Source organism: Sander vitreus, chromosome 18, assembly GCF_031162955.1.
Source record: "Sander vitreus isolate 19-12246 chromosome 18, sanVit1, whole genome shotgun sequence".
Classification (NCBI taxonomy): Eukaryota; Metazoa; Chordata; class Actinopteri; order Perciformes; family Percidae; genus Sander; species Sander vitreus.
Window position 1 is genome coordinate 23711862 of NC_135872.1, and position 23995 is coordinate 23735856.

The 23995-nt window shown below is 40.3% G+C and overlaps 1 protein-coding gene across 4 annotated transcripts; it reads right to left on the minus strand.

Annotated features, from left to right (window-relative positions):
* Positions 1-67: 67 nt before the first annotated feature.
* On the minus strand, positions 68-23130 carry adgrf3b (adhesion G protein-coupled receptor F3b). Of its 4 annotated transcripts, none has more exons than XM_078274771.1 (19): positions 22990-23130; positions 22135-22164; positions 21115-21173; positions 20906-20918; positions 19377-19523; positions 18544-18696; positions 18231-18289; positions 18074-18132; positions 15861-15979; positions 13386-13616; positions 10267-10503; positions 9932-10084; positions 9585-9772; positions 8385-8576; positions 3013-4317; positions 2733-2774; positions 2509-2538; positions 2348-2424; positions 68-1803 (listed from the first exon to the last, which is right to left on the minus strand). In XM_078274771.1, the coding sequence occupies exons 3-18, from the start codon at positions 21166-21168 to the stop codon at positions 2356-2358; spliced, it is 3051 nt and encodes a 1016-aa protein (XP_078130897.1). In that variant the 5' UTR covers positions 21169-21173; positions 22135-22164; positions 22990-23130; the 3' UTR covers positions 68-1803; positions 2348-2355. The 4 variants fall into 4 exon arrangements, with proteins under 4 accessions (XP_078130897.1, XP_078130896.1, XP_078130895.1 ...); XM_078274770.1 differs by having other exon boundaries at positions 22135-22197; XM_078274769.1 differs by lacking the exon at positions 22135-22164 and having other exon boundaries at positions 23007-23129.
* Between the last annotated feature and the right edge of the window lie 865 nt (positions 23131-23995).

Genomic DNA, 23995 nt, shown 5'->3' on the forward strand with positions numbered 1-23995 from the left:
AGTCCACTAAAAGTTATGAAAAATGTATAGTTTGGATTGAAAATTTGGAGTAATGCATAGTGTAATGAACAATAAAAGACATTATATTAATTTATTTCAATACATCTTTTTAGATACATACGCAAAACACAAAGTACAGAGGTTATAGTTCACTTGCAATAGTGTAGATTTACAGACTTTCCTTTCGATCAACATTATCAAACCAAGCCAAAATCTATGTTCTATTATACAGTCAACTCAATATAGGTTTACATAATTCACCTCAAATAATGAAAGGTTCACTTAGTTTGTTTTTCAACCTGGACCCTTTTTTCCTAAGTTTTTGTGTCTGAGTGACTGATGAGACAACAATCTTTGAAGTTTGCAATTTCGGAGCTGTTTCTGGTTAAACAAAAAGGATTTTACTCTAACAAAAATGTCTTTCTCTGTAGGGATCCTTTCCATTATGTTTTCACATACTTAAGAATTATAATCTGAGCCTGTCGGTGGCAAAAACAGCACTTTTAGTGGCCGAAATTGAGGATGCATATTTGCCCTATAGGATTAAATTGCAGCCCGGTTCGTTGCTGCCAGTTACAGCTTTCTCGCTCAATACTGGACCAATTTCAAAAAATTTTATTCACATTAGTTACTTACAAACCAACGCATGGGAAAATAGGATCCAGGTTAAAAAATACCAAAAGTACCTTTTAAGTGAAATGCTTTGAGTCACTATGGATCCAAAGCCTTCCCTTAAAGCTATACAATAACAGTTCAGTATTGTGTGTCACTCTATGGCACTTATAATGCAAATCATAAATAATCTGTATCTGCTTTACTCTTAAGAAAAAAACATAGCTAAATTTCATACAACTTCCTACAGCAGGATTTGACTTAATGTGAAATCTTTGTCAGCCTCAGCTGAGGATGATGACCATCAGCGCTAGTCCTACTACTATTAATAATGGTCAATTCTACAAAATCAAGAAAAATGATCAAAACATCAGTGTTATATTTACTTTATATGACAATTAACCTAGTTTTACAATATTCATCTATATGTTTGTTGCTCGATGGTGTTTTAAGCCCCCAACGTCTCCTTCCAGGCAGTGCCGTGACCGTTGATTTCAAGGCACCTAACCCTAACCTTACACCTAACCCTAACCCAAACCATAACCATTGCCTAATCGACTTCAAGGCAGCGCTGCGACCGTTGACTTCAGGCACCTAACACTAACCTTAACCCTAACCCTAACCCAAACCATAACCATTGCCTAACCCTAATCCCTTCCAGCGCTGCCTGGAAGGGATTAGAGACGTTGGGGGCTTAAAACACAGATAAACATGTTTGTTACTGTCTAGTACAGGGTTCAGCAACCTTTTTAATAGGAATTGCCATTTTCAAATGTTCTTGTTAATCAGTTTGCCATATCTGCATTAAGCCTGCCACCGTGTTATTTTTTTTTCCATTGCACCGCATTCTGTGAAGAAGCCAAAAAGTACTAGCCAATCAGAGGCATAGAGTAGAGAGCGTAGGGCTGGTAGTCACTGAATGCGGATGGGAAAAACTATCGTAAATAACAGGCTGTGCTCCTGCAAATGGCTGTGAAAGAGCTCATTTGGCATGGGGATTGGAACATTTCCAAAAAACTCTCTTGCACTTATTGCTAGGGTGCCGTTGGTTGAGCCACTACGTGCCAATGGGGGCACGCGGGACTATGGTTGCCGACCCCTGGTCTAATGAATATATTGACTCTTAAGAGTTGTAGGCTACAAGTGGTGCTGCATATAGTACATATGAGTTGCCATTTCCTTCTCCATAATCTGAAATGAAAAGAGATGAACAAGTGTTGGAGACACAATGTAGAACATTTAAAGCCTAGATTCCCAAACTCACAAAATATATTTTCTGCTTACATGTGGAAGAAAAAGTGATTCATTGCTATTTAAACTGACAGACTCATTTCCATAGGCGTAATTTACAGGGGGGATGGCCGGGTTACAATCCCCCCAATATTCAAAACTGCAGCGCAACCCACCCCAAAAACCTATTAGAATTTCCTTTACATAAATAGAGACATTTGAAACATAACTTAATGCAGAAAAAACCCAAATTGTTGCAGAAAAATTCGCCAGATTGCAGAAAATGAAGTGTTTGATGCTCAAAGTTTGAATTTTGTTCAAAAGTGGAGAGCTCAAACCCCAGACAGTCAACACAGACGGTTAGCAGGTTTTAAGACAGCAAGTCAGTGTTGCAGAAACCCGAGCAGAACAAGCAGCCTTTCACTTTAAATGCATCTAAAGGTATGACATGCAATGCTTATTGAATTTGTGTCGTCGACTATTAATGACTTAATATAAGACTGACCTTGGTCTTCATTTGTCTTTTGTGTATGTGATTGAATTCAAATTCTTAGTGCTCTCAGTTTTTCCTTTTGATTTTCCCTGGGGGTGGAATGAAACAGAGTTATGGTACACGTTTCCATCATTTTATGGTGTAATTCTGGATAGTCCTCATGGTAAACTTACCATTATGATCTTAAACAATTCCTCGCGAACCTGTAAATAATTACAGAAATAGCTGTAAGAAACTGGGCATTTGGTAAATACTAAACAACAACATAATTGGGAACAACTTAGGGCCCCATGCATCAAACCCAAACACAGGTGAGAATCCTTACTTATGACCACTGGATATTTGACACTGATAGAGCATGATAGATATCGTCCCATATATAAAATGACAAACTTACCTTCTGCTCTGCAAAAACTCCTGTTATTAAAAGGAAAAGGCCCTGCAAGAAAAGAAATGAAGGGCCACAGGTTTTATTTTCATAATGATATTTTTAAAGCTATAGTGTGTAGTTTCTGCTACCCCCATGAGGAATTCTAAGTAATGACAACAAAACAGTTGACATGATACCAGCCTTCCGTGAACAGTGTGTTATAATAGTAGTGGCTAATGTAGCGGCTACTCTAGTGGCTTGTAGCTTGAAGACCAACCATCATTTCTCACTGTGGCTTTCAAATTACCTGGAATGAATTGAGGATGGTAAAACTGTAGCTAGCAATATTAAGCATTGTAGGGTAATCTTCCAGTAGGAGCATACCGAAGCCAATAACCCATGTTACTCCAAAGACAGGCGTTAGAAAGACCACCACTTTAAGGATGCTTTTGGCTGTCTCTTTGTCATCTGCCTTGCTGCCCTCAGAGGCCGAGGACTTCAAGAGCGTAAGAATGACGACCACCATGGAAAAGAGGTTTGTCAAAATAACAGTTCCAATAGGTAGGATGAAAGCATGCAAGGAACCCTCCAAAAGACTGCCATAAACTAGCCAGCATGTGTTCTTATCATAGTAGGGCTTGTTGGTGTATTTGCAATACACATAGCTGGATCCCACTATTAACATTGGGCAAACATAGCCTGCGATGCTGGAGAAGAACATGAAGACTCTTTTCCTCAGCGGGCTGAAGACGAAGATGAGCTGGTGGACGAGCATGACACTCATGCACAGCATCCAGCTGAACATGGCCAAGAAAAACAGGTGCTTGCATAATGTCAAAACTAGGCACCAGGTTTCGCTGAGAGTCTGAGGAGAGGTGGAAGCCAAGAAACTGCAGTCACCGAGCAAGAGGAATATGGCAATGTTCACTATGGCTGTGTGACGGAAATGGGAAAGGTTGGTCTTGACCACAGCCGACCACACTAGAGACTCAACGATGAGGAAGATCAGCAAGGAGCAGATGGACACACCCAAGCCCACATTGGTAATCAAATCTAGGATTGGATTAGATATATCTCTCTTGGCCATGAGGACAGAGAACGAAGTCAGGTGGTTGCATTCGCAGACTGTGAGGTTACCATCACTAGTTTTGGCAGTGCATCCCACACTCGACCATTCCCCGTCTGTGGTGTTCCAGAAGACACAGACAGGTTTAGTTTTGTGATTCAGCAGCTTCTGGGGGAACTGCAGTCGAATTTCTAAAGATGAATCATTGTTGTTCTCAAGTGTGGCCGATATTAAGAGGCTGGTTGAGTCCATTTCGGAGTTGTGTTTTAATTTATCCATTAGATTTTTCACAGCAACAGTTTTCATTATTCCATTGGTCTTGTTCAGATTCACGTTAATGTTAAACACAGAAATATTACAGTCACTCCTAGAGCAGAATTTGAGGTCTAAATTAGAACTGTTCATTCCATTGCTCGTGTTGACCTTGATATTCTTCACCAGACCCTCCACAGACTGAAGGTAGGTCGATGAGATGGTCTGAACAACAGAATCGTTGGCCCCATCCCAGGTCTTGTTCAACATATTGCTTGCTGCGTTAACAAAATCCTGAAACAGAAGAATAAAACAAAAATCAGTGCTAAGACAAAGTTTATCTACAGTAGGGATGTCTTAAAGGTCCAATATGTAATATATTTACTGTAATAAATCCAAAAATTACCCCAATGGCTCATCAGATATTAAGGAAACGTGCTAAGTTGAAATACTATCTGCCCATATATAGAGGTTTACTCCTTGACGCAGAGGCCCCGGGTTCCCCTCCGACCTGCGGCCCTTTGCTGCATGTCGTTCCCCCTCTCTCTCCCCTTTCATGTCTTCAGCTGTCCTATCAAAAATAAAGGCCTAAAATGCCCAAAATAAATCTTAAAAAAATGTAAACCCAGCGCGCTACAGCTGTAACGTCAGCAAACAAATGAACAGGATCAACAGAGATAGATTAACCCGGCATGTTTCTAACAGTTGTGTGACCAGAGACGTAACAAACCCCGGGTAAATATTGGAGATGTATTTGGAAGATGGAGACAGCATCGCCGAGTTGGCTAATTTCCTCCTGAATAGGTAAGCATTAGCTTCAGGCTAATTTATCAGGGCATTTTATGTCATTTCAACATTCGTGTACTCACATTGAATTATATAGCTAGAGTAGGGTGACCAGACGTCCCGGTTTGACCAGTACAGTACCGATTTTGAATTGCGTGTCCCGAGTCCTGATAAAAGCCTGTTGGGACGCTAAAATGTACCGGTTTACACCAGGAGCGGCGTCTGCCAATTTTGCCGGTGCTTCAGCCCCAAATGTTTTGAGTGTAGCCCCGAATGTAACTTCGTCCAGTTGTCTGTCTCTACATGAGGAAAGCCCTGTGAAAGGTTTAATTTTTGGAGGAATCATAGCCAAATCAGTCTAATACATTGATGCCATCAACACAAAGTTTAGGAGCGCAATACTAATGATTTAGTTTGAAGTTCCTGTGACGTGACGTTTTCAGTCTATTGAAAAGTGTTAATACTTTCCTCCGTGGGTGCTGGACAGCGCCACTTCTCACAAATACAGATAGGATTGGAGATGAAAAGTTTAACTGACACGTAACCTCGATCATCTTCGTGAAAATTAAGAATCAATGCCACCGACATAACCAATCACACTATGACAGACGCTCCACTTAGCACCAACTGCAATGTTTAATTTTAAATGAATGTAGCCTACTGGCAGTCTGGCACACGTGGGTGCGCAGTATTTTCCGTGGGTGCTCCGGAGCTCGAGCACTCACGGAAAATACTGAGCACCCACGTGTGCCTATGTCTCATTCAGAGACCAGAGACCCAAACGGGGCTCTGTGTCTGTCAGGTCTGAGATCTACCGTATCAGAAGAGCAATCACTTAATGCACAGCAGACTATGGTGCAGGTAGATTATTTTCTGAAATATAGTGACTTTATTCTTGTAATATATATGTAATGTAATATATACATATGTGCTGACTTAGATATAATTAGAAAAGTCGATCTACAGGAGAATAAATAGATGAAAGCCATACAGAATGCCTGAGAGCCTTACTTCAATATTTTCCATTATGTTTTTATATTTGGATTATAATCTATGTTTCTCTTTACATAAATATATTTGCAGCATACATTGATTCAGAAAAAGGTAGAAATAGGTGCATGAAAATTGAAATGCAGGAAATGAAGTGTTTAATGCTTAAAATGCTTTCAATAAATCATTTTAATTCTTTTGGTGTTACTGGAATAAATAACACTTCAACAATCTTTTTTAGAAAAAATCTCAACATAAATCTCACACTAAACTGAAAAAGGCTGTTGCTGCAATTTTGTTAATTTTACAGGAAAAAACACTGTTATTATTAGATGAGGAGCCTACAATCAAAATAATGAAGTTACTGTCTGTGTCGATGTTTGACCTGGGCTGGCACATGTTCACGTTAAAAAGCGTGTGCGTGCACAAGCACTACGATCACGCGCAAAGTGTCCCGGTTTTAGTTCCGGGAAATCTGGTCACCTTAAGAGACACAGCCAGTAAAGTGATCCCGACTGGTCCTGGCTAACGCCGCCATGCTAACCCTGCTGACTGCTAGCTAACGTTACTGGAGGACCAGGCAAGTGGGCCACGGCTGTTTACAACGTGTAGCCTGTTCAACAACCGTAGCCGTTAGCCGTAGCCGTTTTATTTTAAGCCAAGAGAGGAGGGGCTGTAAATCGGGAAAAGAGGAGTTTGCAGTGTGTTTAGTGATTGTTGCTGTAATTCTAAGCCAATTAAGTGTGTTTAGTTGGGTGAAGAGGACAGCAAGGTAGCGTTATCTTTAGCGGTTCTCACTATAATTCTAAGCCGAGGAAGTGTCTTTCCGTCGGGTGGAAAAGGACAGCGAGGTTGTTGTGTTTTTAGTGGTTCCTATAGTAATTCTAAGCCAAAAAAGTGTGCCTGTCAGCGGCAGGGGAGACGACTCTCTCCAGTATTTTGAATTTGTACTGCAGTAACTATTTTAAACACTAGCTGTCAGTATTACATATTGCACCTTTAACTAGCCAATCAAAAGATCAGTATCGTGATGATCTAGTCCTACTTTAATGCAAAACATTAGTGTTGCAGCACTGCTGTCCTTTACCTCAGCCTAAAAGTTCACTGCATACGCTAATGAAAATTAGAAAGAGTGAAAAATGAAATGGGCAAAACTGGTGTGAGTTCTGACACTCAGATTACCAAAATGCACGGATTTGCTTAACTCAAGTGACCAAATATTTAGCTAGCAGCTTCACATTTTTGCAGTTGTTGTAAGTTGCTTTCGCCGGTTATGTTGTTGCTAATTAACCTAATTAACTTAACTTTCTTTCATGTATTAAATCAATAATTAAAATGATAACCTTGGTAGTTTTCGATCATTACTTTCAGTATTTGCATCGAGTCTAGCACTAATCAACTAACAAGTTCTCTGCCGGCTGGCTACATGCTGCATTGGTTATAGAAAATGAGTCGAACCGCAGGCTGGGTCTAACTGTCTCTCCTCCTCACTCCTCGCAGCTCTGGCGAACGTCTCCAGAGCTGTGTCTGGCCCATAATACATCCATGGACTCTCCTCCCAGCGAGTTTTGACACAGTTTACAGCCCCTCTGACGCGTGGTGCAACCATGACAATTAAGATAACAATCGCCATTTTGTTGTGTACTAATCAAATGACCACGGCAAATAGTTCAATGGCCTTTCTATCCATTTTATTTCTATGGTCACGCGTTGTATCAGTTGGCCTTTGGATATTGTGATGTGTGAGTTAAGTAGTTATGTCAAGACATTATCTCTCCCAACAAATACTGACGCTTGGTTTAGGACCCCTTGTTGTAACTTTTTCATGCTCTGGGTATCCCCTTGGCATCATTTTTCAACGTGCATGGTCAGGACCTTGTGGCAATTTTTGACACTTTGGGTCGGAACCCCATTTTTTAAAGCTCTGGGTAAAACCACTTGGTTAGGGTTGGGAAAAAATCCTGGGTGGGGTTAAAAAAACATGTCTTCTGGGTGAAAGTTCTATGTTGTTTGACCCATACACCACCCCAACCGTATGCAGATTTGGTGCGTCCCATACAGAGGCTAAGGGCCACTGACCAAGCCGCAGTGTTTCACAAGTTGGGAGTGTGAACTAGTTGTTTACGTGGAATGCTGGGCTGCCTTCAATTGAGGTCAAAGGTGCCACAAGACTTGTTTCCATAAAAAGAGTAGTAGAGTGAAAGCTACTCAGCTAATGGCTTTTCATGGAATCTAGGTGTCCCACACTGGTGTGCCTCACTGCAGGGAAAAACTATCAAATGTGGCAATGGTGCTACATTTGTCTTGGAACGGCAGCTTATCATCCTCTTTCTGTTCTCGTGATCTTGAATGTTTGAAACCCATGGGACTATCTTTTATCACGTGACCTCGGTGTAGAATTTTGGTCACGCGATAACAGATGGTCCCATGGAGGTAAAGAAATATTAAAAACAAGTAGCCTACGTGTGACCTTGTGTGAAATTTTTCTTTTTTCAAACAGCATTTTCCAAAGTCAAGCATAAACCTTCAATCCCAAAACTCTACATGTATTACAGTAAAATAAATAATAATCAACAGGGGCTTACAGGAAAGAGAGTATCTTGCAAGGCAACATTTTTTGATCCAGTGGACATCGCATCCAGAACATTGACGGAAGCTCTAATGTCGGCCATAGAGCTACTGTAATCAGAGGCCAATAGAGCAGTAGAGCTGTTCTTAAGTCCTGAAAATATAGCCATGGCCACATCCTGGGTAGCCCCTAGTCCTTTCACAAAGTTCTAGAAAAAAGAAGAAAAAAACAGTATCTGTAACAATGACCAAAAGCATACAAATTACATCTCCAACACAAAATGTTGATGGGGTCTAAACAGTTGTGAGCTTGAGATGATAAGGTTCCATCTGCAATCTGAGTGGTTTAAGATACTGATTTGTTACATCCTAGACAGCAAAACTGATAAAGAAAAAGTTCTGTTTTAGTGTTCAAAATAACAGGCTTCCTAAAGACAAAACATATATATTTTTAAAGTCCAATCAAATTTCAAAGGGGGGTTTCAAGACGAAGTGGACAAATCAAACTCAGACAACTCATTTTCCTTTTATATATGGAATTATAAGGTTTTATATGCGAAGGCTTTACACAGAGTAATGCTAAAAATAAAAAGTAGACCATTTCATCATATTGTTTATCGTTTCAATACACAAAATCAATGTAGGTGTGGAGTTTTAAGATATTTAGTTGGCATCAGGTCACTGCAATATTCAGAAATTAGCTAGCTAGAAATGTGAATTTATCTCAGATTCCTAAATATTACAATATTGGAGTCCATCTCACAGTAACTTGGGTTACGAATAATAACATTACATTTTGGTAACAAACAGTATGTACTTTGTTTACATTAGCAAGCTAGCTGTCTAGCATAACGTGGTTGGCGTTTTTAAGTGTAATTTATAATGTTTTCGATGAAGCCATTTATTTTGAGTAACTAACATTAAGCTAATTTAAACCCAGTCTCAGAACAGTAAGGGGGCACGGTAAAGAGACTAATTTTGATTGGTCATCCTGTGTCCTGTATCCTGTGTAGAACGTTATAAAGCTTTTGTTTTTGGAGAACAACTTTGGAGAAAGAACTTTTCTTTTGTCAAATTGTTGGTCCATTAATTTACTCAAAGTTACTCAAAATGTTAAAAAACTTGTATACAGTTAATACAATATTATAATATTGCCTTGTGAATGTGTAATCTTTGACAGTAAAGTCAGTAGTCATGAGCTGTAATGCCACACTCACGTCTGCAGAACTTAAAACTTTGTTCAACTGTTCGCTGACGCAGTAGGAGGACACCGACATCCAGGTAGTGCCTTGACAAGTGCGTGACTTATAGCCAACCCTGCCAGCTTCACATGTTCGATTAATCACTGTGGCTCCAGCTGGGGTTTTTGGCCATAGCTCATCTTCACTGCAAAACGGTTCACCCGCTTGGAGAAAAATATAGGGAATCATTAAATAATAAATGTAACTAAAAACAAAGTAATACACTATTCTGTCAATGTGAGCATATATCACATATTATACCATAGGCTAAATTCAAAATAAAGCAGATTTAGGAGAATAAAAAAATGTAAAGAAGCATTTACAATAAATTACTGGGATATCCACTCGAGCACTTCTTGTATGTTCCATACAATGTCCCACTGTGTTCTTAAAAGTGACATTTATATATTGTGGGTTGGTGGTTTTCTGGCAATTGACATCAGCGTAAAAATTATAGACCAGGTTATTTCCATTAGCTGTAAAGAAAATGGATATTAGTTTTAGGGTTAGGTTTGTCGTTGTGGAAATGTATCTTTTTTGCAGAAATGTGAATTTAAATTTGCTTTGAAGTTATCAGTTATGGCAGAGTTTTAATGCTGCAGCTAACAGAAGAAAACAAGACAGATAGATTTGACAGATATTGGTAGGTTTGTCTTACTTGAGTTTTGTACATAGTTATTCCCTTCACCATTAAGGCTCCACCAAACGACAAAGCTGTCTGTGCTGTTTGCGATGGTGGCAGTGACCTTTATATAATTTTTGTTTGACACTTCTGAACAGTCTGCAGTAAGAGGGCTGATTGTCAAGGTGATCACATCAGGCAAGAGTGCCACATTCAGTTGTGCCTTTGCTGTGTGCCTGACTGACCCAGTGGTGAATCCACACTCGTATGTGCCTGCAGGGAACATGAAGGCAAATTTACATTAAGTCTGGATATGACTTTTTCTTAGGACTTAGATCAAATGTTTTACCAGCAGATTGTCTTGGAATTAAACAAACCCATTAAACAGAAGTATGATAGTTACGTTATTGTAACTCCAGATTCTATGGGTATAGGCGTAGCCCTCCAAGCCACGCTATTGGGTTTATCCCTTCGCGCATGCGCAGTCGTGAAGATTTTCTTTCCCGCCCTTGCGTACCGCTCATAAGCTTTTTCTTCAGCTAATGTAACCGGAGCAGGTGGCCCGAATCTTAGAGGGCTACACCTATACTCATAGAATCTGGAGTTACAATAACGTAACTATCGTTCTATTTCGTATAGGCTTCGCCCTCTAAGCCACACTATTGGGTTAGGGTAAGCTGATGTAGTCAATGCCACCTGCGACCCAGAGCCCACAAGTGGAACATAGGCTAAACGTTTTTTTCCCCTCTCTGGCTCCCTCTTTCTCTCTCATGCAGGAGACTGTATCAGATAAGCCGTTATCTTGATAACGGAGCCTGCTATGGTAATGACTCGGCCTAGCTGGCTGTAAGGCCCAAGCCGTGAGTGCAGGCATGCATGAATGGTGAGGGTAGTACATGATTGATATAATTATGGGACGCCCGTGTTCCTCCCAGCCACCCAGAGTGGGGGGGATGATTGTAGGCGTGCATGGTAGAGACAAAATATATATACATATATATAGGGCCTATACATATACATACACATATATGTGGGACATCGCTCTCCTCACGGCACCCGGCAGCAGACAGAACACACATACGACTGCCTTCCAAGAGCTGAGCATTCGAAATCGTTCCGCTCGGTGCAAATGGGATGTGACTGTCTGTAGGCAGGGCCCAAATAGTCCATCAGGAGCTATGGGGCCGTACAGAAGCTTGCGTCTGATGTCAGTGGGTAGCTGTGTCATGTGGAGCCAGATGTTTCGCTGGGCCACAGTCTGACATGCCATGACTCTGGACAACGCCACCGTGGACGGCGTGGTCAGGGTGAGGATCGCGGTCATAGCTTTGCCAATCTCTGTGGCTAGCTCCGGAGGAAGAGCTCCTGGAGTAATAGCCATGGCGGAGGCTAGCAAAGCTATATTGTTCTATGCCGCGAGACCCTGGGCCGCACACTGGTGTGACTGGTTAGTGACTTGAGCACATACCTGATCCTGGGGCGAAGGAGGCATAGGCTTCCGGTGGCCGAAAGAAGTGGCCTTCGGAAGCAGGATGGACGCCAGGCTCTGCTCCAGGGGGGGGACCGAAGTGAAGCCCACTTCTGTGTCGCATTGAACCCGGGTAAACGGGGCATAGCAAAAGATGGGAGCCTTCAGTTTCCCGGGCTGGGAGAGCGCCTCTTCCACAAACGGCCGAAGCTCCGTGAAGCTTTGGCGTGCCTGACTCCACCTGCAGGTGGATCACTGACTTCCTGTCTGACAGGAAGCAGCATGTGAAGCTGGGGAAACACATCTCTGACTCACAGACCATCAGCACCGGATCCCCTCAGGGCTGTGTTCTTTCCCCCTGCTCTTCTCCCTGTACACCAACAGCTGCACCTCCAGTCACCAGTCTGTCAAGCTTCTGAAGTTTACGGACGACACCGCCCTCATCGGACTCATCTCTGATGGTGACGAGTCAGGTCTCACAGTGGGGATGGAGGTCCGGCAGGTGGGGCAGAGGCGAACACCGCTGGAAGTCGAGCTTGTTTTCATACTGCTAGCTTGAAGAAAAAGTGGGAGCAGAGCAATGGGTCCGCTCTGTTTATATACAGTATTTGCGGACGTAGTTGAAGCCCGAGCGGTACGCAAGGGCGGGAAAGAAAATCTTCACGACTGCGCATGCGCGAAGGGATAAACCCAATAGCGTGGCTTAGAGGGCGACGCCTATACGAAATAGAATCAAAAGTTTAAGAAAAAAAAAACCCTGTGACTGATATACTATTATGATATTATTAAGGCTGTCAAAATGTACAAGATAATAACGAGCTAACGCAAATTCCTTTCCTTTTAAATTTTTTTTATGCGCTAATAACGCACTCCGGGTTGTGATTTTGCGTCGTTGTTAGGGAAATCAGGGAGCGATTCAGCAGTAGCGTTGTGGACATTGTTGCCAACTTGGTGAGTTTCTCTCTAGATTTAGTGACTTTTTAGACCCTCTTAGCGGTAATTCTATTGCGATTCTATATGCGTAAGACTTAACCAAGAGTAGAAAAAAACTGTTGAAACCGGAGTGTTCTGAATGTTCTGAATGTTATAGCTCACAGGGATTTGTCTAAAATATGTTTACCTCATGATTATTACATTTAACAGGAAAATCCAACATTATAACATGGTAGATATGACCAAAAATACGGAAAAGCATAATATGTGACCTTTAAAGCCTTCCAGATGGTTCTCTTGACTAGACTTTAGTTATTTGCATGTACTGTCAATGTGAATTGAGTTACCACCGGAGTACGCTGAAAAAAACTTGAAAAATAAACCTTTCAAACTACATTTAGAACAGATAAAAAAATGTACAAGGTACAATTCCAATCAAATATTAACTATGTCACTATGGGATAGGAAAGAACATTTTTTGAGCTACACATTACATTTTCAATGATTATGACATAAGGTGCCAGAGTGCATAAAAAAGCATCAAAATAGATCTTGTTTTTTTCTAACTGAGGTCTGGGCTAAGCCAAATGTCCTCAAATCCTACAAACACCCCTGCTGGAGAACACTAATGTAGGGGGTGCTATAAATAAAACATTTACATTTATTGTAATTACAATTCTGACCAGTACACAAGTCAAAACAAGTTCTTAGCAAAAATGTATTTTATCTCAGTTCAACCTTAATTTGTACTCGCCTGACCAGAGGCCTGTCACCTTCTGGAGTGTAACTGCAACACAAGACTTGTATTCCTGTGTGGCACAGCTGTAGTCCAGTTTCACCACACTGCCTGTGTTGAGCTCAAAGCGCTGATTCTGCGTGCTCATGTTCCAGCCAGCACTCCCTGACACCTCCTCAAATGTGCATTTCAGTACTGGGTAAGACTCGTAGCACACTTTATCATTTGGGGACTCTATGGTGACCATTCCTGTGTAAAGAAAGCAATATAAGTACACAGCAATACAGTAATTATGATTAGGTTAGAAGTAGGAGGTATAGCCTTTTTTAATGACAGTCCATTGGTCTATGAGTCCCTACATCATCCTCATCTGGCTATCCAAGACTTTGGTACGGAGCAAGATACCTTCACGTGTTGTGGGCCAATCTCCATGATGCATAGTCACGCATCTCAGTGGATGATTGTATTGATTTTAATGTTTGACCAATGACAATTCATCTTAAAAACTGGGAAAGTGGATTTTCAAGAAAAATGTTGCCAGAGGACTTATGTTTCTAACAAACAACACTTTTGCACTACGTTGTCTATCCCAGCTTCTAAGACCATTTTATACTTTTGAGCCCTATTTACACGGGACTAGTATTACCTGGGGACCTCTAGTAATTTGCAATAATTACAGAGGTCGTCTGTGAGCTTAATCCCGTGTGGATCTGCCATGTCTGTAATTTGTTGAGTAAAAATTCCACCGCAAATACCTGCCATATTTTGCGAAACACAGAGGTTGTGTGATAATCTCTCTGATTCAGGGTTTTATTAGCTGCCTTGACATATGTGGGGGATAATTCATATAAAATACAGACTCTGCTTATCCTGTGTGAATGAGCTACACGAAACACAGGCATGGGGGTCCCATGGTAATACTAGTCCCATGCAAATAGGGCTTTAGTCTCGTTTACAGTCCAGTCGCAAAAAAGAATGATCCTTACAACCAGTGTTGGGAGTAACACGTTACAAAAGTAATGCAATTACAGTAATGTATTTGCATTTTAACGCAGTAATAAAATTTCAGAAACATTATACCTATTACAATCTCAGTAACGCGAGTTACAACGCATTTTAACCCAAAATTTAGTGGTGCTTTTTTTTTTTACTTCACCAACACCGCAAAACATTTTGGCACAGAAAAAAAGTCTGTGAGTGTTATTTCCTGTTGCTGGAATTCGGTGGTTAAAACGACTGCAGAGACAGATACATTTGCGAGATGGACATTATTTTCAGGAGTTATTTACGCTGCGTAGAAGCGAGATGTACTGTCACTGTTCCCCGTAGTCAGAGCCAGAACCAGAGACGGTACAGACAAGATCTGTTTCCCAACAGGAAATGGTACATCAGCGCAGACAGCCGTGTATCCGAGCAGCTGACAGATATTAACATTGCTTGCTACATGTAAATATTAGCATTACATTTTATCAGCGGTGGAAAGTAACTATACCGTACTTCAATTAAATTGAAAGGCCTACTTTTAATTGAGTATTTTCATTTTCTCCTACTTTACAAAAGTAACGCAAAGGTAGTGTAAAGCATTACAATTAAAAAACAGTAATATTGTAATATAACGAATTACTCTCAAATGGCAGTAACTAGTAATCTATAATGTGTTACATTTTGGAAGTAACTTGCCCAACACTGCTTACAAAATAAACCAAAGTCAGATCTCTTACTGTGGTGTCAGTATGTTCGGACACAGACACGCACCAACAAAAAACAAACATTTAAACAAAGATCATTAATCATTAGTACAGTTAAAATAATCATGGAAGGCTCCCCATCATGCCCATATGAATATTTAGACCTACAGTAACAGGTTGCTACTACAATGCATGTCAATGCGTTCTCCAAGTTCTTTAATTCACCTGGTTTCTTGATGCATAAAAATACACTGAATGTGTTAGAGGAGGATCATCATTTTTGGTTTCTAACTGAAAAATACCCTCATTTATTATTAGGAGCTGATCAGTTTAAAATGATTATCATCTAAATGTTATATTCTCACACATGTAGCCAGTTTCAATAAGGTGCTGTTCACTGCAGTTTACAGTAAAACCGGATCTATTTGCAATAAACACAGGTCAGGAAATAGAAAGTGAAGGCATAAATGGAGATAAAATGTGAATTAGCTGCTTATTACGCCCAAGATGGACTAGTCCCTGAAAATGTGTTTGGCAGTGATGTCGTAAGGCCACCATTTTACACATATTTGTACTATATACATAATTTAATATAAAAAAACAAAGACACACAGATTGATTACTGGATTTAAAAAATAAAATAAAAACCAAAGATAACTAATCCCAATCCTGATGCATCATGGCCACATATACTCAGTGCAGAACACAGAAGATAAGAAGAAGTCTATTAAGCGCATGCACGCACAGCTTAGAAACAGTTAAAAGTTAGCATAAACTAAATGAATGACAACACTTCTTTACTAACCTACAGTGTCGACCCAAAGTACAGCTGCAAGCGTAGATTCCAGGTCAGTCACAATGCTTTGAAGTTTAGAAGTGTCAAATTTGACGCTGACAGTTGCCTCAAAGCCAACAACCGTGTTGCTTAGAATTTAAGATTTGGGAAAAGATCAATGAAAGATCATTGGTTAGTGAGAAAGAAAATATCAGTTTGTATTTATGATAAAAGTAATATGAGATTTGCAACTGACAACATAGGTGAAAACCAAACGGTGAGATGTTAGCTAGTTTCTTGCAGCTTTATTTCTGACCTGAACACGGGCTACTGTGGGCTGCAGCCAACGGCAAAAGAACAAACTCCCTGCTCGCTAGCCTCCCATCCCAAAAACTGCACTTCTTCCTTCCCTGCAGGAGTAACCACAGCCGCCCCATCTTAGCTCTCAGCCAACTACAAGTGTGTTATCACCCGTGGCTCACTCTCATAGGTAGCGGACTTGCTAGTCTATATCGACAACGTTTCATTTACGGGATTGTTCTGGTGTCGCTGGAGGTCCCGCCGGATGTCCCTTACCATGGTTAACTCCTCCTCAGATCTCTGAAGGGTAAATCGAGACAGCTGCTAGATCTGTCGAATCTGAGTTTTCTTGCACGACTTAAACAACTTTTGAAGGAGCACATGTTCCACTAGTCTATATCTATGACCTTCCACTTCCGGGATTGCTCCGGTGCCACTGAAAATTCCGCTGTATGTCCTTCTTTACGGCCGTATGTCCGTTACCTCTGCTTTCTTTGTGATGGAATTATAAACTCTGGTCGATTTTTGAGGACTATGGTTAACTGCTCCTCAGATCTCTGCAGACTAAATCCAGACAGCTAGCTAGACTATCTGTCCAATCGGAGTTTTCTGTTTCCCGCCTAAAACAACTTTTGAACAACTTTTACACATGTTCCACCAAAACAAGTTCCTTCTCAAGGCTATTTTGCAGCGGTACCGGGGCTCCGTGCGGGGCTTAGCGCCGCCTATGACGATTGTGATTGGTTTAAAGACATGCCAGTAAACCAGAGCCTGTTCCTCCCCCATCCTGGAATGCTGTGTGGACTAGCCAGACCCTCCTCCGCAGCGCTGTGGAGGAAAGACTGGCAAAGCGAGAGTAATGTTCCACTAAAACAAGTTCCTTCCCGAGGCTAATTGCAGAGGTACCGTTGCTCCGTTCGGCGCTTAGAGCCACCCAAGACCATTTATGATTGGTTGATAGAAATGCCAATAACTACAGACTTGCAGACAGGCATCACAGCGTCTAAGCTAACAACATGTTAACTTCACTGACTTCAGGAAATCTGTGTCACCCAACAGTCACTTATCTGAACTGGACTACTGTCTAAACAGTGACACTCTTAGCGTTTAAACCGAAAAACACAGTCTGTTACACTATATAATATGCAGTAGCCCATGCTCATTTTTAAAGGTCCTATGTGTAGGAATTTCTGCCATCTAGAGTTGAGATCATATATCGCAATCAACTCTCTCGCACCACACAGTTCAAAGTACGTATTACAGCTACGGTAGCCTTCATGCTTCAAAAAGCCAGTCTTTTGCTCTTTTCAATATCCTTTTTCTTTTTCTGGGCGAAGAAGAAGTTTGAAATTTGGATTTTGAATACGTGTGGTCCTCCATGTTTCCTTCTTCAAACTTGCCGGGGCCGGGAAGCTACGATACCGGCAGCATTAGCAGCACCTGTGAGTTTATCATGTGACAGCGAAAACGTAAAAGGCGGAGCAATGTGTCCTGTATGTCCCTTACCGGCTAACGTATTTCAAGATGGCGCATGAATATGGAGCGTCTACCCCAGTTCATGCGATTGCAAATGTAAAATTTCAAGCCAAAAGGAATACTTGGAATTGATGGTGGTGGTAAATATTCATGAAAAAGTTTGTGAACGGGATACACAGATTTTGATAATGAACAACTAAACACGTTATACACTGGGTCTTTAAGGTGTGGTCAGACAAAATGCGAGGCAAATTTTCACCTCGCTTTATTCAAGCAAATTTGACTGCTGGAATATTTTTGACAAAACAGGCAATGTATCAAGTGTACAAATGTAAGCTGTAGCAGCTTGTTAGCAATGCACAAAAATAGTTAAAGTTGTCATCGCACTATTCATTTCAGTTAAATGTCTTGTTTGATAAAAAAAGGAAATGACACATAAAGGTCCATATCTTTGCAAAGTACAATACCTCTGACTGGTTACATTCAGGGACTCAAAGCCATTCAGTTCTCCAAATTTGTTTTTAAGCTTTGAAAAAAAAGATGAAGAAATTAGACTTGTATCTTACAGTGACAAACATCTTCAATAATGTAAAAGTACACTTTTGTGATGAGAGTGAGCTGTACCTGTGTAGTTATGGAAGGTAATAATGGGGTGGGATGGATGACTGATCCATTGATGTGAACTGTTAATTGCAAACATTATAAGTTTCAGTTCTGATTTCAACAAGCATATTTGCCCATAAGTGAGAAAAGCAAAGAATGAATAAGTAAAATATAAGATTACAACAAGTAGTATGCAGGAACACTTTTGGACTACAATGATGCTTATTCCATCATGTTACATTCATTTAAAATACAGTAAATAATAAAGAGAAAATACTAGCACAAGTTCTACAAAACGAAAGAAGGTGAATTGTTCATGCATCACGGCTGTTACCATTGTCTTTGGCAATGCAAAGTGGTGTGATGCTGGACACATTTCGGGAGCAAGTACTTTCACGGCAACAGTTAAAATTGTAGCACACTTGGTTACTCCAAATGTACCCGGTGCTGCAGTTGCATTGGGTCTCATCTCCAACAATCAGGCACTCTGGAAAAAGTAGCACAATAGTCATTCTTAAAGTCTAGAACTGTTTTTAAACAACTGGCATAGTTGATTTTGGTTATTAACAGCATAGAGTCCAATATGGCTACACATCTGTTTACTATTATGAGCTTTGATAATAGTAAAAAAAGAAAATCTAAAAGAACATACATTGGAGAAAGAAATGTGGCTCGATGGTGTTTTAAGCCCCCACCGTCGGCACCGAAGACGACGTTTGGGGCTTAAAACACCAAACACCAGAAATGTGCGTATCATCAACGTATTGTAGCAGTGTATGTGTAGACAAAAAGCTCTTGCTAACTTCTCCAAAATAAATAATTGCAAAGTGCTAAGTGTCTTACAAGAGGTTGTCACCAACCAGAAACTATTGCAAAGAGAAAAACCAAGGCTGGTTACAGAAACCTGGGCCTGTTCTACAAGGCAAATGAGTTAGCCAGCTAACTGAACTAGCCAGCCAACTTTATAAAACATAAAAGAATAATTCATGACCACTCAAAAGTTTAATTAAAACCAAAATCTAGGTTAACAGTGTACTGGCTATCCTTTCCCCAGCATGTGTTTTGCTCATACGTCTGCCCCCTACATCAATCCATTTCACACTCAATGTATTAAGGAAAAACTGTTTGAAATAATAACGGAAAAAAGAAAGTGCTTCATCACCATACCTGCTACTAGTGTACTGTCTGAGATGCTATATGTGGCAGAAGCATTAATGGTCACTGTGAGGTCAGTTATGTTCTTCAAAGTCCCCAGGATGGTCAGGGCATTCAGTGTGACATTACTTTCCACCATCAGCTCAGCAATGTAGACTTCTTCAACCACAACACAAGATATTTTTATGTTATCTTTTTGTATTTTTAGGAACTGAGTTGAGATAATTAATACATACAAGAGCACCTAGACTAAAGTTGTTGAGAGTGGAGAGAACTACTATAAACTAGGCATACAATAGGGTTCCTGGGTGGTAGAGTAAGCGCCCAAATAAAGAGGCTCAGTCCTCGACACAATGTGGGTTATTCTGGCCTCTCCACTTTCATGTCTGAGCTGTCACAATAAAGGCCTAAATGCAAAAAAAAAAGTAATCTTAAAAAAAACTAGGCATACAATATACTTAACTGCATGATACATTACAGTAATATATTTTGGAATGACATGATTGCATGGTTTAAATAAAATCGTAAGTGGTAGACTCATGCTGTGGTGAACACTGAAAAATTAGGGTTGCTGCTCAACAACGCAAACAAAAATGCAAGGAACTGAAATTCAGACTTTGTAAGAAGAAAGAAAACTAATTAGAGTAATGTGAAATATGGCTTTTAGCTGTGTAAGTGTCTGTTAGCAAAAGAAAATATTAATAAATTATACAAACATTACTTTTCATCCATCCACATGACGTTCACAACATTTTGAAACGAGGCCACGCACATTCTGCACTCAACCCATTCAGCCTCTTTTTTCTTATGCAGTTATTTTGTATGTATATATTTGTTTCTGTATTTATTGTTCATTCCATATCAATGTTTAATATTGTTTGTTTATGTATGCATCACTCACTAAGGCAAATTCCCTGTAAGCGTAAGTTATTACGCTATTATTTTTCATTATAGAGTATCTTTTTGTAACTATAAATAGTTAAGTATGTAAGTAAATGCTGCAATGCAGCTAATAGGCTATAGCTACAGGTAACTCTATTTCAGACTATCTGGCCCTCAGCCCCTCAAAGGTCTGCAGTATCAAGATGCTGATGAGACCAGACCTTTAGTCCCGACCCAATCTGTGGAAGTTTTCTGAGGTATTTAACTGAAACGCCCCATATGACATTAGCCTCTTTCTGACCAAATAGTTACAGGAATGTAGTTATAGGAACAGTCCACTTCTAAACAGTTCTAGTAACTACTCTCCCCTACTCTTTTTTTCCATTTGCATTCACACTGGCCAAATGGCCATAGGAACTGACCTTTTGTTATTATAATCACAGCCATCTAACCACCACTATGCGGAAAAGGGAAAAGGGGAAAGACCCTGCCCTGAAGTAGGAGCTGAAAGAGTTCCAGGAACTGTGGCCAGAGGAACTTAATAATCCCCAAATTGGCTAGTCGGAACACGAGAAAAAAAGGGTTCTAGGAACTTTACGTTCTAGGAACTGCAAAAATCCCTCCGGTCGGAAAGCAGCTAATGTAGCCAAGGGACTCACCTGCTGAAACGATCTACAATGGCAAGAAGAGGGAAACAACACAATTAGTCTTTCTGTCATGGGTGTCTTGTGTCAAATTAAAATAATATAAATTGCTTCTTTTTAGCATTCCAAAGAAAAAACATATCCTAAAAGTTTTAGTCAGTGAAAGGTTATATTGATGCACACTGCACTGAAATGGACGACATTAAACTGATTAGCATCTTTACCTGACAGTTGATGTACACGGCTCCCAACAGAAACAAGAACACCTTGAAACACATTGTTTCTGTAGTGTAAAAAAAAAAAAAAGAGAAGGTAAACTAACATTAGCAGTGTTAAGGAACAAGGTGACCGAAAATGCAAACACTCACAAATGAACATACATGTATACATATAGAACAATAGAACAAATACAGAACGTCACTGTGTTACGACAAAGGGTGTTAGTCTGTGGAATAACTATGATAATGAGATGAAAAAAAAATCAACAATTTATCAAAACAAAGAAACAACCCAAGAAACAACAAAAAAATAATCGATTCTCCAATTTTAAATCGATCTTTTTTTGGGTGAGCCGATATGGATTCATTAAATCGAGAAATTGTATGTAAAAGTAAAAAGTACTTTAACTTTTTTTTTTGTTGGTATTTTTAGGCCTTTATTAGATAGGACAGCTTTACACATGAAAGGGGAGAGAGAGGGGGAATGGCATGCAGAAAAGGGCCGTGGGCCGCAGGTCGGAATCAAACCCGCAACCACTGTGTTGAGGACTAAGCCTCTGTATATGGGCGCACGCTCTACCAGGGGTGCTACCCAGGCGCCCAGTACTTTAAGAATTTTTTGTGGCATTTGTAGGCGTTTATTAGATAGGCCAGCTTTAGACATGAAAGGGGAGAGAGAGGAGGAACGACTTTAACTTTTTTGGGGTCCGTTCTTATTGAAAACATTAATCTGGTGCATTATAAAAAAAACTATTCAATGGTTGTTTCTTGGTTGTACAATTTACAGCATAAGTTCTCTGAGAATCTCATTTACATACTGAAATTTCCCCCAACCTAATTTATATTGAATGTGAAATGTAATCGGGACCTCGTGAAACGGAATTGATTCGGGAAATCATTGGCGATATCCATCCCTACATGTGTGTGTATGTTGGTGTGGTTACTCTGTATGTAAAGTATACTGTCCAGTGTTATACAGACACAGTGAAATAATGGCTGAAAGGAAGCAAATGATGTGGACATGACCTGTACCACAGCAACTGGCCTCTGCATCGGCTGTGGGCAGGATGTGAATAGTGCACTTAGTTACTAGAGTCACAAAAAAAAAAAGACAAAGTCTGTTTTCAAAGTCCAAATTCAAAGTAATGCAAACATGTCTGACAAGCCAAAAGATAAGCTTGTCACACTTTGGAAGGAAAAAGCAGATAGCTGTTAATTAAAGTGTAAAGTTTAGGATAAACATGTTATAATAGATGCACCACTGTCAGACTCAGAGTTAAATATAGACGCTGTCTTATCCTCTACATTTTGCCAAACCTCAATAGTGGTCGTGAGTTTCCATAGGCAAGTATGGATTACAAATCAAAACAAAAGTCATATTGAAAGACATTTCCAAGAACAAGCATACTGCATTTTCTAAGTATCCAGCTGGGGGTGAGAGAAAAAGAGCTATTTCAGAACTGCTGCAGAAAGCAGAGCAGAGCAAATCTACTTTTTAAGAATTGGATCCAATGGTCAAAAGACAGGGCAATAAAAATAGCAACAAGCATCACCATATTAACAAATGCTCATTTAGACCTATTAGTAATGTAAGTAGGCTAATTTAGACGTAATAGGCTGCTACCTTCATTATAAGGCTCAAATATGTTTTGTGGGTCCAGACAGATTAAAAAAAAGGCTCTTTTTATAGTAAAGGTTGCTGACCCCTGATTTAACTTATCAAATCAGACAGATTTTTTTTTTTAATATATACATGATTGTGAGGTGCTACACTAACACCTTTGTATTAGAAATAATACTGTCTATAGTGCAGGTCAGTGCTAAGTACTAAGATCTAGCATCTCTCACAAAGACATCAATACATGAATAAAAAGCTCTTACCTTGGCTTTGCACTTACAATCATACAGGAAGCAGAAAATCAACCAGTCATCTCTGCTGCAATTAGCAAACAAAAATCTGACTGTACTCCATCAGAAGCACATCTGTCAGAGAAAGACTGGGTCAGGCTGGACAAGGTGTGTGGTGTTTGTGTGTGTGTGTGTGTGTGTGTGTGTGTGTGTGTGTGTGTGTGTGTGTGTGTGTGTGTGTGCGCGTGCGCAAGGGGGATGTTACGGGACACACTAGTGTCATGACTTTGTTTTGGAAGACCATTTGCATCAAGGGCATGTCTCCATGCCAGCTGGACTTTGGCATACACGCTGAGCCTTTCAGCTTTCCATAGATATTTGTCTACCAAATCAAACAGCTGTCTCAGGATGTCAAAAAAGCAGCTGCCTGTCTCCTGAAAACCAGCTGAGTCTGGGCTCTCTTTGAGTCTTGATTCATAAATACTCATGCTGAATATGAAGAAGATGACATCACACATCTGGTTATTTCCTGACTCTTTTAACTGAAGATTTTTCAATCCAGTGAAGAAGTTGAGTCACCAACAAATAGCCAATCACATGCCTCATAGCCACTGTCGCACCAAATGCTTGCTCTTGGGGGGAATTGTTCTAGACCTACTCTATCTGTAAAGTGTCCTGAGAACCTATGATGGGCATATGAAATACAAGGCTTTGTACTTTTACTCATGTAACATAAGTTAAAGTAGCTCTACTCCAAATACATAATGATAATCCAATCATATTATATATATATATATAATAATGTAACACCAGAGATGCTCACAAGTCTCTGAGCTAGAGTCCACATATTTTGCATTCAGCACTTCTTTTCTTTGGGCCTTGTTTTAAGTTAAGTTAAGTTTTTAAAGCCAAAGCTTCTGATGAACGGCACAGCAGCTGCCGTTGCGGTCGACATGTTTGTTGTCCTCTCTCACGTGTGGTCGCTCGTCGCAGATACCTTACGTTATTAGGTGTTAGTGTTAGGTGTGGTGGAATTTCC